We start from the raw sequence: 15,760 nt of genomic DNA, 5'->3' as shown, positions 1-15,760 counted from the left end.
CAGGTATGCAAGATGTTTGCTAACGTTACCTACAGAGTAATCAGCAAGTTAAAAGTTCATGCCCTCAAAAGAAAGATGAAGAACATAACCTTAGTTGAAACATTTAGCTGATTTCAGTTACCTGTTCACGTCTCCATACTCATGAAAAGTCTCCAAATCTTCAGTGACAAGGTCTACGAACCGGGCATCTTGTCCCGTCAAGTATCGGTCTTCAACGAATACAGCCAGCTTGATCTTACGTCTATAACGTTGAATTTGATTCCGGCCTCACCTGGTCCATCTACCTTGTGTAAGCATCAGACTGTTGGTCAAACAAACATTGAACAAACTCAACAAACCTGATGAAAATATTTCAGCTAGACGAAATTTTGGGCTGCGTGAAACGGGTCACTTTAGGCTTCGGGACTTGTTCTGACCGTACCGTAAAGTTTTACGTGAAAATAAGACGCGATTCATAGGTGTTCCCTTCGTTTTGGCTCCCAATTTTTCAGGTACCGCTACAGCAGTGTATAGCCCCAAAATGCCTGTTCTTCGTAGCGTTTTTCGCTGGCGCAGATTTGGCAGTGCGGCCAAATATACTTTCTGATATTAGTGTGTAGGTCTCGGACCGGCGTTTCTTTTACGACTTCGGAGGTTGACGAACACGGGTTTACGGAAAAGGCTGGGCTGTCTACCTAGGCTGTCTATTTGGGCTGGCTATCACGTCAGGCTTCTCGGATCTTCGATCTTCGAAAGCCCACTGGTACAAAAGCTGTTTTAAGTTATTTAACAGTAGGGGCTGTTTGTGCTCAGAGAAGAATCTATGTGTGAAGGACTAACGTTATGTGAATGGGCTGCATGTGAAGGGGCTGTGTGTGAAGGAGCTGTGTGTATTACATATTTAGACCCAGAGGTTCTGGGTTCGAATCAGTTGATATGCCACCAATCTTGTGAGCTTGGGAAGGGCTCTTAAGGGGGCACACCCCAGATTATTTGGGGTTTCAATTGGAGGCGGCATACCCTAAAGTCTAGCAACCAGCTCTACCAGGAAATTATCCTGAAGCAAAATATCTGTATAATGTTGTTATAGGGTGAAAGCCTTTTGTTGCGCACTACCACGGACCCTGGTCATGATAGCACCGTTAACAGGACTTTCCTCACTTCAGTAAGGTAGAGGAATGAGTAACGTTACCTAACTTTATTAAACTGCACAGTAATATTTACAACATATGGATACGACTTTGTTGAGCTGTGAGGATGTCTTGAAATATGAACACTTCCCTCCGCCGCTTGAGTTGTGTGCCATTTTATTCAACTCTCCAACAAACCAAAGTGCGCTTTAGAACGCGTTCAGTGGTTCGCTCAAATCGTTACTGAAGTTTGTTGAAAGTCCCCGCTAAGCTCCGAAGATCTGCGACCGCAACGGTCGATTCAGACATCTAAATGAAGATCCATCAACCCATTCCCATGATATTCCTGATGATGCAACTAAAACTGACATGCCTGCAGAAAAATTCATGGAATTTTGGAGATTCTTGTCAAACGGACCCACACTATACTATTAGGCTAACCCTTGAGGCGTCGCCAAAAAAAAACTCAAATCCGAACTTACTCTACTAGAAAGCCAGAAGATTGGTTTCACACACCCACCCCTGAGCTAATGGATCAGTCCATCCGGTAAACGTCATCCAAAGGTCAACCACAGGTCCAAACACGCGTACACGGCGATGGCAAAGGTCACAATATTTCGCCAATGAGTTCAGTCTGGTCCTTCCACTTCCCGAACATGTTTCTTTGGAGACTAGGACAGGGCATGACAGCAGGACGTAGCTTATGCAACTCACAACGCATCTTTACAGTCTTTGTCCAGGTGTCCGTTCAGAGAACTTATGCCAGCAAGCAGAGCGAGAAAAAGAAAGCAAGGGCCTTCGTGGACTGGCGCCGCGTGAGCGTTGAAGGAGGGAAGGGAGGGAATGGTTGTTCGGCATTCATCCGCGAGTTTGGCCGGCCGTTTGGTGGCCCCGGCGGTGGAGACGGTGGCAGCGGCGGAAACATTGTCATCAAAGCTAACAAGAGAGTAAAATCCTTAGCTAAAGTGAAGAGTATTTACAAGGCCGAGAACGGTAGCCCTGGTCGCAATAATAGTTGCCATGGAAAAAACGCCTCACATACAGTGATCCCAGTTCCGGTAGGAACGTGTATCAAGGAAAATGGCAATGTCGTAATAGACTTGGAGAGGAATGGAGATGCTGTGGTTGTAGCACATGGGGGACTGGGTGGTAAAGGCAACCAGTTCTTTTTATCAAATGAGGACAAGGCTCCCACATTGGCCACAGCAGGTGAGTCAGGAGAGAAATGTGTACTTGACCTAGAGCTAAGGACAATTGCACATGTTGGGCTGGTAGGATTCCCCAATGCAGGCAAGTCGACCCTGCTTCGAGCAATCTCGCGTGCTCAGCCAACTGTTGCAGCCTACCCTTTTACTACACTGAAACCCCATGTGGGGATCATCCAGTATGAAGATTTCGAGCAGGTGGCAGTGGCTGACATCCCAGGGCTCATACGTGGCGCACATCTCAACAAAGGCCTTGGCCACTCTTTTCTTCGCCACATTGAGCGCTGTTGCTTTCTGCTCTTTGTTGTTGACCTGTCTGTCAGAGAACCTTGGACACAGGTGGACGACCTGATGTATGAGTTAGAGATCTACCAATCAGGTCTTTCTTCCCGGCCACATGCTGCAGTGGCAAATAAGATGGACTTGCCTGGAACTTCAGAGAAACTGACGCTTTTACAAGAACATGTGGACATGCCTGTCATACCTATTTCTGCAAAGGAAGGACGGGACGTAGGCATGGTGATAAACCACATACGTGAACTATATGACAGGGATATGGCACAGGTAGCAAATCAAAAGGGAGAAACAGAAAATCAGTCTCACAAGAAAACTGTTCTCCTGGAGTGGTAACATTACAACTGTCTACCTTAGTTTTCTCTGCTGTGGAGGCCTCACCATTTTTATTTGTTGCTTCTCGGATCCTGCTGTCCTATTTTTCCCAATTTGAAAACAACCAAAAAAATTGGCCATTCCTCCCGTTTTCACTGCCTCTCCTAACTTAACCTGGAATCCAGTCTATTCATGGCACAACTTACTGTAGTTAGTGTAGGCTCTGTACAGGGCCAGTTGCAGCTCTCTTCCACCGGGGTTATCATGATCACACCAGTAGGATTTTTCGTGCGTAGGACTTTGCCCAGCGGGAGTTAATTCCCAAATAAACTATGGGCCTCAAATTTCAGTGCCTGTACTTACGTGGCTATTTTGGATGGTACTTATGTTATTTTATTGGGGGGGGGGGGCTTTGCTAATCAGGATATCAAGATAAAAGCTCCTTGGTTGCATAACATATGTGCAAAGGAAATCTGCAAACTGGTTATTTGTTAAATCTGTTGTTATTTATTTTGTGGTAACTTTAGTAAGCCCATCGATCTCTCAAGCCCCTCGACCCCAAACTTTTATTCTTACCTCGACCCGCCTGTCAAATTTTTGTGTGAAAAAATCTGAGAAGCAACAATTTAAATTGCAATCACAAATCAGGTTACTTCTTGTCATGCCCCAGCAGTCTGTAGATGAAGTGCTTGTTTTCACAGAATACAAAGCGTACAATGATCAAGTATTTTATATTCCATAGATACGCATAGTTCAGCTTACTAAGAGTTTAAAACTGTACATATAGTCTTTCCGATATTGCTGGGTAAAATTTTGTTTTTGTCTGCTCTGATTTATGCTTTGCTCTAAATGTATTGATCATATGCTATTCTAGTACAGGAGTGGCTGACAATGAATTGATGTTCTGCTTTGCATACATGTAGGTCCTATGTGACTATAAGTAAATGTTTTTGTTCTCACTTAGCTTACATATATTTCGTTTCTAGAACGTGTATACAAGAGCTTTAGAATGCAGTAGCTATCTATGGTGGTACTGTCCATTTATGGTGTAGAAGGTTGCTTGCAGCCGTTTACCAGTTGGACATTTGGCTACCTGCTGAGGCATAGGATGCTTACGAGCCAATGTCAACATGTTTACAACAACCGTTCTGTTTTAGAAGACAGCAATGTCCTCTGGTGTCTATATGGCGTCCATCCATCCATCCTGTGAGCACTGGTACCTCTGAGCAAGTTACATTGATTTGTTTTTCTATCAGCGAAAATAAAAACTAGTACTAGTAGTCTTTTCTCATCTTCCTCAGTTAGGGACTGTTGCTTTTACAGGGTCAAACATTGGACGTACTGTGTCCTGATGGCGTCTGGATTGGACTGTAGCCAGTAGTCGTTGTTAAAAAGATAATGATATACAGTACAAATTGATGTATTTCTTGTCTTGCATTCTTTCCATGTATTACTTCCATGAAGGCCTTTGTTCTCACTTTATATTTCGTGTATTTTGTGGCATTTCTAATACAATACTAGCCACCTTGTCACAGAAGGTCATATTGTCCAAGAAAACTAAGACCAATAGACTTTTTCATTTGGGTACTTGTGATCAACGTTTGAAAATGTCAAGTACAACCTGACCAACATACTGTTCACTTTGTGTCCCCGAATGTGTCAGGAAATGTTATTGAATTAACAGTTTTAAAGTAGGTGTTGTTTTTACTTCTCTCTTCCAACAACCTCAACCTTAAATGAAATGATACCCACTTTCACCCACACCCTTTAACTGCCAAAAATGGATGGTCCCTCTCTCACCTCCTGAAGTTTGTAAAATGGATGGTCCATTGGACTCCCTTCCTTACCAGAACCTGAAGATCATCAAATGAATGTATCCTCTTCCTTTCCCAACATGTAAAATTGTCCCTCCCTTCCTGGCCCCTTACCTCCATGCATATGAAGGTTGGCCCACACAAGGTTTCAGCTGACCCACACAGGTTAGTGCAGGTAAAATTGGAGCTGTGCAGGTATTTCTAGTGTCTACCTGCACCAAACCTGCACTGGTCCATGTACTGGGTTTTATACATGATAAATGTACTATGATGTAGGTGTATATGGATTGTTACCAGCTGTATTGAATGTTACCACTAATGAACTATTAAAGAAAAAATAGCAGTGGTTTCTGAACAAATTTAGTATGATCCATACTTGCTAAATTCATACTGGTGCAGGTAAAATTTGTCTGGTACAGGTAATTTTCAGGTAAGCAGAAAAAAGTATTTCGAGCCCTGGTACATCAATTTAGTGTTAAGCACTGTCTGAATTTAGTAAGGCTAAGCATTGCCAGGAAGCCCCATGCAGACCCGCTTTTCAGACTGGACAGGGTTTTCCGAAAACACCGTCATTCTTGGCACCTGGTATAACGAGGATGAACTTAACTAATTCTCTGTAAAACATACCTGTAAATAAAGGTTTGAGACCGCAATTTTGACATTTCAATGATAAATAGGATATTAATGTTTTTATTCAAATTTTAATATTGTAATTGGAAATATATCTTGCATATGCAATTCTACATATGAAAAGGTTATTGCCATCTCTATGATATAAAATTTACAAGTTGGATTGCAAAAGAATATGTACAGCTAATCCAATGATTTGCCTGGAGAAGTCTTTCAACCACATTCTATGATTTAGACCATTGCATTTTCATTGAGAGAACTGGTCTTGTCAGACATTTAAGATAACATTTTCACGCATCATATCATAAACCTCTTGGCACGTTCCAAAAGGAAAAGTGGGTAATTAATAAAAATACATACATGTACGACAAGGTATTCAGTAAGGTAAAGGCAAAGCACCAACCCTCAGTCTGATACAGTACTGTAAGAATGAATGTGCTTCAGAGATGACAGCTACTGTATCACTAATGACAAAGAGTTGTTTGTCAATGATCAGTATAGCAGTTGTGCACATCATATCAAATAATAAGTAGGCATCTTTCTTTAGCAGAAGCAATAAGTAGGCCAAAAAATATCAGGTATGGCACATTGCTATTGTTTGCAACCATAAACATGTAGGTTGCCATTAAAAAAGGTTCAAGGACTGCCTCAAAGTCAAAGTACCAGCCACTAGCGGACTCATCAACCTGAGCATTACATCAACATACGATGGTCCTTCTTGATTACGAGAGATCATCTGGCAATAGAATTTGTAGATGGTACAGCAATTGTGTGTATACATCATTATGCTGAATGTTGATATTCTAAAGATGCTGGGATCTGGCAATGGTCGCAGAGTTCCGTGCCTTCCTGATGACCTCGTTACACTGCTGCCGCTCCTTGAGTTCATTGCCCTCAAAATACCCCTCATTGCGAGGAAGGCCATGGGTCCCATCTGCAAATGTCAGCAGCCCTTAAAGTTTAACAGGAATAAAATTATTACACATTGTACAAATATGGCAGGGTTCATGGAAAGAGGCGACCAGTTCAGATGGTGAAATACAAGGGGCCAGTCTGGTTACTATATAGGCTGCGGTCGCATTTCCAAACCAGGGCCCGGCAGCTTTTAGGAACAAAAAGTGGGATATAAAAGACAACAAAACACACAAAACATAATGTCATAAGTCGCGAGCAAAATTGCCTTTGCCAAGAAGGCTTATGTTTTCAGTTATTCCAAAGAGTAATGGGCCTATGTATAGGTCAACAGCATATAACATATACCTAGACCTTTGACCTTAAGCTTTTTAAAATGTTGTAGTTAGACACTGTGCTTTCCTCTCAACACTCTGATTGTAATGTTGCACTCTGTATTTTATAAATGTATGTAGTTAAGTATTAAACACTAAAATATTAACAGACACACACGAACACGTCGTTTGGCTGTTTGTCTTGCCCTTCCTATTTCATACATGCTGAGATTTGGATAAATTTTACAGTGAGAACTTGTTTTCAAAGGAGCCGTGTTTTGAAACGTGTGACCCTGACAACTGTTACAAACCTGCAAGTTATCGCGCAACGGGGCGTGAGCCGGGATGCTTAGCTATTGTGTTTGAAAAATGAATATACAGAATGCTAAAATTCATTTCCCAACCGAAACCTTGTCCAAAATTTCGCCGCAATTACAATTTTTGCGTATACCTTAGATGTTACAATGCGTGTACTGTTAATATTGAGATTACAATATGATTTCTGCCAGGAGCAGCAGCTGCAAGAGCTATCTTGCTCTGCCGTGTGTAATACTCGAAACCCCCAAGCTGACTCCCTGACTAGACCGGGTCGCTGATTCCGCCGACTGACCAGGCAATGGTTTCTGCCAACCAGACTGCTTGCAATTCTTTTGCTTTCTGCCTATACAAAAAAGCTCAGCAAGAATTTTCAATTATGTACCGAAGCTGACCTTCGATATAACTATGAGCCTTTAAACCATTCAACTCTGGTTCCCCTCTAACTATTTTATCAGTGAACTAATGTGTAGTCAAGTGATTATCTTACCAAGGCCATGGACTTTGCCATTGCGGAACTCTCCCTCAAACTTCATGCCATCACAACGTGTGAAAACGCCGATTCCAGAGAACCTCCCTTCAGCAAACTCACCTTCATATCTGTTAACAAACACACACACAAATTAAACAACCACGATGTTATTTATGAAGCAAAAGAAAATTTTGTAATCCTTTTGTATAATCTTTTATGGAACTCAAAGCATAACTAATGACTGAGAAGAAGCGTAATGCTGCTTTGAGGAAAGCCTGGAACACCTTGAAGGCTTGAGCATTACTTCCAGATATTTTGTCATTTTTACACTATAATCATATAGTTTGGGCTTCCATGCCTTCGCATTAAAACCAAATGACCTGAAATCTAATCTGAGGGAGCATATGGTATTTGTCTACAGGACGAAGGATTTTTCGTCAACTTCGACCAAAAAAGGGAATACTTTGGGATCCAGTGTCATGATAAAGCCAGATGAACTAGAATTTGTTTTAGACTTTAGCTTCAGCACTAGGAATGGAAAGTGGGGCAGAAAAAACAGTCCATTTTCTCACAGAGATCAGAATGCATGTGCAGCGACAGGAATGCTATGTAATATGTCAAAGGTTAAGTCCCTGTTAAAGAAAACAGTCCTTGTGTCATCCATAATTGTTTCGATTCTCATAACATTATTATACTGGTTTAATTTGTTTTCTTCTTCTTCTTCCCTACTTCCTAGCTAGCCTCTTTGCAAAGATCAACGGCAGATATATTTATATATTTACATATACAGAATCGGAGCGCTAACTCCACCTAACACGACTGTCTGTGAAAGGCCCTTAAGGAAACTCAGGATCCGGGCAAGGGTTTTACTTGCCATAGTCATAGAACTGGTCCAGGAGTTAATGTATCAGTCGTAAGTGGGGAACCTTGTCAAAGTCCATAATTATAAGATCAGTCTGAATCCTGTTTTCCTTGTTACGAGCCAGGTCATCCGTAAGTGACAAGAGTTGTGATTTGCATGATCTGCTATGTCTAAACCCATGTTGATGGTCATAAAGAATGTTGTTTGAGTCAAAGTGATTCATCATAGTACTGGCTATTATGTGTTGAACAGTTCCATAATTTTAGAGCATATACACGTCATCGAAATCGGTCGGTAATTTGCTGGGTCTAGATAGGCTGTTCCTTTTTTTGTAGACCGAGGCTATGTTACTAGTTGCCTTCTTCTAGGCCTCTTGCACAGAGCCAGTGTTGAAGCTTTTCTGGAAGATGGCTTTGAGGAGGTGGCTAAGTGTAGAGCTTAGTTCTTTCAGCACACAGGCATGGACATGGTCAGGGCCACATGCTTTGTGAGGGTTTAGTTAGCCAGTAACTCATTTATTCCATTTGTGTCAATGTTGATATCCATCATTGGGGGATGCAGGCTAGGCCCCATGTCAGGCATAGCATCATCGGGAGGTTCAGTGGAGAACACAGATTGAAACTGTTGAATAGATTAATAAAACTCAGCTTTTGCCTTATTATCAGAAATGAGTGTGCCTTCGTACCTGAGGTTAGAGACTCTGACTTCATGCTCTTCAAGAGACTCCAAAACTTTTTAGTACCTTGCTTACCTATGGAGGTAGCATGATTTTGTTCAGGGTACATGACCACTACAAAAGCCATTTTCTTTCACAGGGACTTTACCTTTGACATATTTCCTAGAGTTCCTGTCACCGCACATGCGTTCTGATCTCTGTGTGAGGGCTTAAACATGTATGTACATGTACAGATTATGCCCTTTATACATACCTGGATCCATCAGCAAAGCTCATGACTCCATGACCACTACAAAAGCCATTTTCAAATCTGCCTGTGTATTTGGTACCATTGGCTAGGGTAAGGTGTCCGAGTCCATGCCGTTTACCTGGAGAAAACATGATTAATGCACAGTATAGGATAATTTGTTTGAAACTTTGATATGTTCTAAGTTATACAACAAAATGTAGGTTGTGTGCACTGTGAGTGACAAAATATTGGTAAACACCAGAACAATAAAATGAAACACTTTTGAAAAAAAAAGTGGTTCCATTACATGCATATTCATTTACTTAAACTAGTTCAAGAAATGTTTCTTAACAAAGGACAGTTGGTGTGTTATAGGGTACAGCACGCAAAGTTTGACTTTTGCACTAAAGAAACATTTAACGACGTATGCCACACAAACTACTGGCTCCACTCTTTCTTTCCCCAGACCATTCATGACTGGAAAGTCCTGCCCGAAGGCACCGGTCAGTCCCAGTCTTTGGTCACCTTCACCTAGTGGTGCGTACCTAAACTCATATTCAGGTTCAGGTCCGGATTCAAGTCCAGCAGTTCAGGTTCAGGTCCGGACTTATAAGTCCGGACCTGAACCCATCATTGCGTATTATGTGCGCTAGAAAGTTTTCTTTTTTGAGGGGGAGGGGGGATGGTGCATATAAAATTGCATGTTAGCATGAACTGAAATGCAATGTGAAAAATACATGCAAATTATATACAGCCAGTGTAAACACAAAATGTTTTTGGCTTTTTCAAGTGCAAATTTCACTGTCTATGGAAGGTTTTAGATGGTTTAGAACAAGAAAAGGGAATATAAGTGACAGATAGCTTTTCGCAAGTCCGGACTTGAGTCCGGACATTTAGGTTTTTTTTGGACTTGGACCTAAACATTTTTAGGTCCAATTCCAAGTCCGGGCTTTAGGTACGCACCACTACCTTCACCCCACAAAGTTTGAGTCCAAGGTGTCCAGTCCCACCTAAACCCAAACCAACATTACATGTTCTTCTTATTCTACTTCATTAACTGCACAGCGGTGACCTTTGACACTGATACATGTCAGTTATTGCCGATTCCTCGGGAGATGGACAATGATGAAAGAAGAACTTACCATATGTGTTCCACTCTCCATGATACTCCTCCCCCTCTCCATACTTGTAAGAGGCTCTAGTGGTCATGTCAAATTAATCCTGGTGCAAATAAATTAGAGACTGGGATTAATAATTAAAGGCATGTATTGTAAAAAAATAAAGTCACTGTTTTTGGTGGCGCTCCATGTTAGGAAAATTTTGGTGCCGCCTGTTACCTCTGAACGTTAACAGTCAGAAAAGTATATGATTATCAAGATTTCTGGCAGCACTTAAATACCTTTTATAAAGTTTTGATAAAGCGAGGAGGTTTAATGTAACCTCCTTGAGGTCTCATTCATGTAACGTAAGGTTACCAGTTTACGGTCGATTTATGGAAAATGATTATTGTTCTAAAATGCCTGGGCAGAATTGAATATTTAACCCATTTCAAGAAACAGTAGATTGCCTGTTAAAAAATATGGATGGTAATTTATTTCTTCCCTCCATCTTTGGCTGCGCACCAGCATGTAATAATGGAGTGGTTAGCAGTAAGGATTGTTCTAGGGTGACCAATTAACAGTCACTTGAGTCTTTCTCCTTGTAGTGCTCTGCCTATAAGCACACATATAGCAAACACTTGCTATATGTATATAACACTTAAAATATTACGAAATTGGTAAACAAACAAACCATGGTAAAATTTTGTGTCTACCCCAGCATCGCTTGGAGTAGCGCCGTAGTAATGAATGAGGTTGGACCGCCGAATTTGGCTCAGTAGAACGTCACGTAAATTCAACCCAGGCACCATGGGCCCAAGATCTTCCATGAAAATTGTGCAATATTCATTGCATGGGTTTTCAATGTTAATAACACATTTACAGTTTTATTATTACTGACAAATTTTTGCATGGTGCACCTTGAAATGCAATCATGTCGCTAACTGACCGTAAATTGGTCCTGCACGTAAACTGGTAACCTTACGTTACTAGTATAACTCCGAGTGGGCACCCTAAAATAGATCTGACCAAAAAAATAAACAGCTGTATGGACATGTTTTTTTAGCGGTGAGAAATTCCCTTTTAGCCAGGCCAACTAATCTCAAACGTTAGATTGGTGAAAGTTTGTTTGTAACTGCAGAAATATTGCAGGTTAAAGTTTGGCAGCCTGGTGTTGGTCGAAGGTACACAGTCGTGGGTTCTGAGTGGTGTACGATGTGGTTGTACACGAACAGCAAAAAAGTGCCCCTTGAAGTCTCGATGGACCGGAGTTTCTTTTACGATTTCGGAGGTTGGCGGACAGCCTCAGGCCAATGGGCTACAGTTACGCTAGTAAACGTAGGACGCGAAACTTAATCAATATGGTGGAAAGCCGTTTACTGCCTCTTTCCGACAAACCTATTGGTATCGTCTGTTGCCTCTTTATTTTGGGTAGAATATGTAGTAAAATTTTAATTTTGGACCCGAAAACTATCATTTTTTAACACTTTTTTGATCGAAGCTGGTTGGAAAAAACGAATTTTCCCAGGATAACGGCCTGCGTGGTAGAGAAGCTAAATTCTTCATGTTTATGCAAAATGAAAATAACAAAATTCCATGACATGTGATAACTTTTTTGCAATCTTCGATGACGTAATTTCTTCGAAATCGCATGAAACGATGCTATTTGGGTCATCAGGCGAAAAAACCGCATCACCGTTGCAGCGGACTAATACAAAAATGGTTTCGCTGGAGGGCCAACTACTCCTCGCACAAAAATAATACAACCCACGGGCTTTTCAGGAAATACGACAAATCTATGCTCAGCTATAACGATCACCAAGCAATAGGGAGCAAAAATTAGGGAGACAACAGCGCACTTCCGGCCTATTACACCAACCTTCTGTCAGATTTGAACTCCGACCCGGAACCTTGAGTGTCAGTGACAAAGTAACATACAGTCAAACCTGCCCAAGACGACCACCCAGGGGACCGGAAAAAAGCGGTCGATTTGGACAGGTGGTCGCTGAGAAGAGTATCGACTCAAAACATGCCCGATGCAAAGTATAATGGTTTCCGTTGTGTTTAATGGCAAATAGCAAGCACACTGCACGCACGCAAAGAAGCGAGGTCTTTAATGTCAAATACAACACGCACACTGTAAATTGTAAATTTAACCCCCAAATCTGATGGAAACTGGCGGATTTCGGCACAAAATCGCGCTAGTTATCATCAAAAATCCACGAAAACCTCAATTTTGAAAATGATGCGGTCATTATGGGTCCCAATTTGGGCCGGTCGTGGTCGCGTTGGCCAGGTGGTCGTTGAGAAAAGGTCGCTTAATGCTTACGTCAATGGGAAAATAAATCGGGACCGAGATAAAGCGGTCGAAATGGCCAGGTGGTCGCTGAAAAGAGGTGGTCGCACGGGCAGGTTTGACTGTAGTTTGTAATTGCTATAAACAAAGATGTTTTAAAACTTTTATATTGGTCATCAATTGGCAAAATTTTTTCTCATGATCTAGGGAAAATAACAACAAGTGCTCAACAAACCATGAATGATATGGGAAGGTTTTCTGCAGCTTCATTATATAGAACTCTCAATGAGACCTTAACGTTATACCAAACCAAGGAGGGTAAAAAAAATGCACGGTGCTGGAAACAAATTACAAAAAAAAAAATTTCCTCTTCGGCAAAGATCAAGCAGCGGTCACACCTCGTTCAGCTTTTGCACCAACCTCCTTGTTTGCACCTAATTCATATGCAACATTACCTATGATGTTGTTGATGTCCTTGTTTTACGTCTATTTTCCCGACAGGCACGGACCCTTGCCTTGGTGCAAGGAGGTTGATTTCTTTCTGGTGTGTCCCGCCAGTGTTTAATTTCCGGGTGTGGACTATGTGTAGACGTCACAACTTCGCATGTCTGATGACGTTGTAACAGTTGTACCCATATCCTGACGTCACTAGCACACATGATATGATGACGTACTAAAGGTGGTATCAAAATGGCCGGGTGCTCCAACTCGAGGTGCTCCTCCGAGCGGCGCTCCCTGCGTCGAGAGCTGGACCACTGGCGCAAGGACCTCATTACCTGCGTCGGTAAGATCCCCCTGCAACTCTTCCCACAGCTTACAAGCTCCTGGATATCGAAATGTGTCCGTGCCAGTTGCATGTTTCAAATGATGTGTGTGTGTTTTATATCTGCCACAGGCGCAGGAACACCTCGTCCTGAGGTCCGTAGCCCTTATGTCTGGCGGAGTCACCCCCGCTTAAGCAGCGCAGATTCCCACCGACACAGCATCTGTTTAACAATATTTACAAACACTTGCAGCGTTCCATTTGTGACTTGTCAGAAAATGGATAGTTACGGTTAATTAAGGAACAAATTTTGTATGCCTAGGGCGGATCATTTTAAACTAAAGATAGCTACCCCAGGGGGTGACCTTTTGTTTCCAACAGGCTCCATGAACACACCTGCTGGTGTAACTTTGACGTAAACATTTGCATAATTTTTAATTTATACCGAGCCTGTTATATGACCATACTTTGTGGCTGCTACAAAATTGCATTTGTAGGTATGTTTAACATGTTATATCTTTAACATTATTTATTTGTTCATTTTTATCTCTATCTAAATATAAAGTAGGACATTTGGCAAAATCGTTGGCTTATGTCGCTCAACCCCTCTAAATGCCACATCCTCCATATTACCCGTAAGAAGCACCCCATCTTAACACAGTACTCCCTCTGTGGAGAAGCCCTCACCGGTGTTATTAAAGTCCCACCCCTATCTTGGAGTACAACTGTCCGACGATTTGCGGTGGGACACCCATATCAACCACGCCACTAGCAAAGCTGGTAAGGTCCTAGGGGTCATTCGGCGCAACTTGACCCATTGTCCATCCAGGGTCAAGGCCACTTGTTACAAAGCGCTGGTACGGCCCCACTTGGAATATAGTGCCACCGTCTGGGACCCGTACACCAACAAAGGGATACAGGCGGTGGAGGCCGTCCAGCGCAGGGCAGCCAGAGTGACCCTCAATGACTACCGGCAGACTAGCAGCGTGACACAAATGCTCAATGACCTGCAGTGGCGTCCTCTCTCCGAAAGGAGGAGGAACGCCCGCCTCACCTTCTTTTACAAGTTAGTTAACAACAAGATTAACATAGACACACAGAACCTACTGATTCCGACCCAAGGGCGAACCCGAGGCAGCCATCAACATAAGTACAAACCAATCTTTGCAAGAACAGACACATACAAGTATTCATATTTTCCTAGAACAATTCCGGAGTGGAATTCCCTGCCTGGCGCGGTAGTAAGTGCTCCCACAGTTGAGAGCTTCCGCGCCAGGCAGGAGGGCTGCCCGCCCTAACCCGGGACCTCAGCTCCCCCCCTACTTTGCCCCTTGCGGGGTTATATGGGGGTAACCCATGATGATGATGATGATGATTTAGTGCATTGAATTTTGATAACCTCATGTGGTGGGTACATTGGATAAGCTAAAATAGCCTTGTTTGTTAAGATAAGACTTTCATACATTAACTTACGTCATTTTAGCCGCAGTGCGACTTTTAGTTTTTTGCTCCCGCTTATAGCTCCAACTTTATTTCATTTTTATTTTATTTCTGTGATCTTTATCCAGGGTGGTCCAGCTCAGTGTTACATATACATGCAAACACAAAATTGATAAACAATAAATGAAATGAATAAATAACAATAGTAATGAAACTGATGTAAACAATAATACTAATCATAACAAATAAATGCTGCTAATGTTGACGATATAGATACAAATCATGAATGAATAATAATGGTACGAAACTAATGAAAAAAATCGTCGAATAAACAACCCGCTGCACTAATCCTTGGATCTGGATGTCCCTCACTTCCTAACAGCTTTACCTAGTGAGCCACCAGGTGCTTGGGGTCCAAAACTCCCTGCGCTACCCGTGCACTGTTCACGGCCTGTCCCCACTATTTTCATGTCGTCAATCGACCCGCCATTGCTGTTGCAGGTCTTGTTCCCAGGGTAGTTCTAGTGGTTAGTGAGTGCCATATGTAACTGCTCTGGGCACGAGAGGAACCCCGATGGGCAACAATGGCCGGTCGATTGACGATATGAAAATAGTGGGGTCAGGCCGTAAACAGTGCACGGTTAGCACAGGGAGTTTTGGACCCCAAACACCCGGTGGCTCACTAGGTAAAGCTGTTAGGAACTGAGGGACATCCAGATCCAAGGATTAGTGCAGCGGGTCGTTTATTCGACGATTTTTTAATTTCCTTAAACGTAGGAGTCTGTGACTGTTGGTCGCGGGAGCTATAAGCGAGATCAATAAACCAACAGTCGCACTGTGGCTAACGTTATTTGAATATTTGCACGGAGAAGATAAACAACTGAGACAATTAATCAATTAATGCAGATAAGGACCTTGCGTAATGAATCATTCAATGTGAAATGTTTATAACATGTCACTCATTATTATCATTTGACAATTGTATGATGTCATGGAACTTAAACAAAGACTTCGGTA

General features: G+C 42.2%; 4 protein-coding genes across 10 annotated transcripts in view; 2 read left to right on the top strand and 2 right to left on the bottom strand.

The window, feature by feature from the left end:
- Positions 1-15,760, bottom strand: part of LOC118413289 (coiled-coil domain-containing protein R3HCC1L-like) — a 32,730-nt gene that overhangs the window by 15,239 nt on the left and 1,731 nt on the right. For 2 of the 6 annotated variants that reach the window (XM_035816577.1, XM_035816580.1), the window contains exon 1: positions 122-589. Coding sequence is in view for 1 of the 6 variants with exons in the window: in XM_035816576.1 (XP_035672469.1) it covers positions 422-456 (35 nt within the window). In the remaining 5 variants the exon portion in view is untranslated. Of the gene's footprint in view, positions 1-121; positions 596-13,949; positions 13,955-15,760 lie in introns of those variants that run through there. The other 4 variants (XM_035816579.1, XM_035816582.1, XM_035816576.1 and 1 more) reach the window with 3 other exon arrangements.
- On the top strand, positions 1,684-4,468 carry LOC118413291 (mitochondrial ribosome-associated GTPase 2-like). The gene has a single exon (XM_035816583.1). The coding sequence runs from the start codon at positions 1,733-1,735 to the stop codon at positions 2,942-2,944; it is 1,212 nt and encodes a 403-aa protein (XP_035672476.1). The 5' UTR covers positions 1,684-1,732; the 3' UTR covers positions 2,945-4,468.
- Positions 5,412-13,164, bottom strand: LOC118413294 (MORN repeat-containing protein 4-like). Its single transcript, XM_035816592.1, has 5 exons — positions 12,996-13,164; positions 10,290-10,368; positions 9,172-9,286; positions 7,399-7,508; positions 5,412-6,319 (listed from the first exon to the last, which is right to left on the bottom strand). The coding sequence occupies exons 2-5, from the start codon at positions 10,354-10,356 to the stop codon at positions 6,171-6,173; spliced, it is 441 nt and encodes a 146-aa protein (XP_035672485.1). The 5' UTR covers positions 10,357-10,368; positions 12,996-13,164; the 3' UTR covers positions 5,412-6,170.
- LOC118413288 (ligand-dependent nuclear receptor corepressor-like protein) overlaps positions 13,115-15,760 on the top strand; it is a 25,730-nt gene continuing 23,084 nt past the window's right edge. The window contains exon 1 of one of the 2 annotated variants that reach the window (XM_035816575.1): positions 13,115-13,324. In XM_035816575.1, the coding sequence (XP_035672468.1) occupies positions 13,231-13,324 (94 nt within the window). In that variant the 5' untranslated portion in view covers positions 13,115-13,230. The remainder of the gene's footprint in view (positions 13,325-15,760) is intronic. The other variant, XM_035816574.1, reaches the window with a different exon arrangement.

Source organism: Branchiostoma floridae, chromosome 4 (assembly GCF_000003815.2).
Source record: "Branchiostoma floridae strain S238N-H82 chromosome 4, Bfl_VNyyK, whole genome shotgun sequence".
Classification (NCBI taxonomy): domain Eukaryota; kingdom Metazoa; phylum Chordata; class Leptocardii; order Amphioxiformes; family Branchiostomatidae; genus Branchiostoma; species Branchiostoma floridae.
The sequence above is the reverse complement of the archived record's forward strand: the minus strand, read 5'-3'. Positions and strand labels throughout refer to the sequence as shown.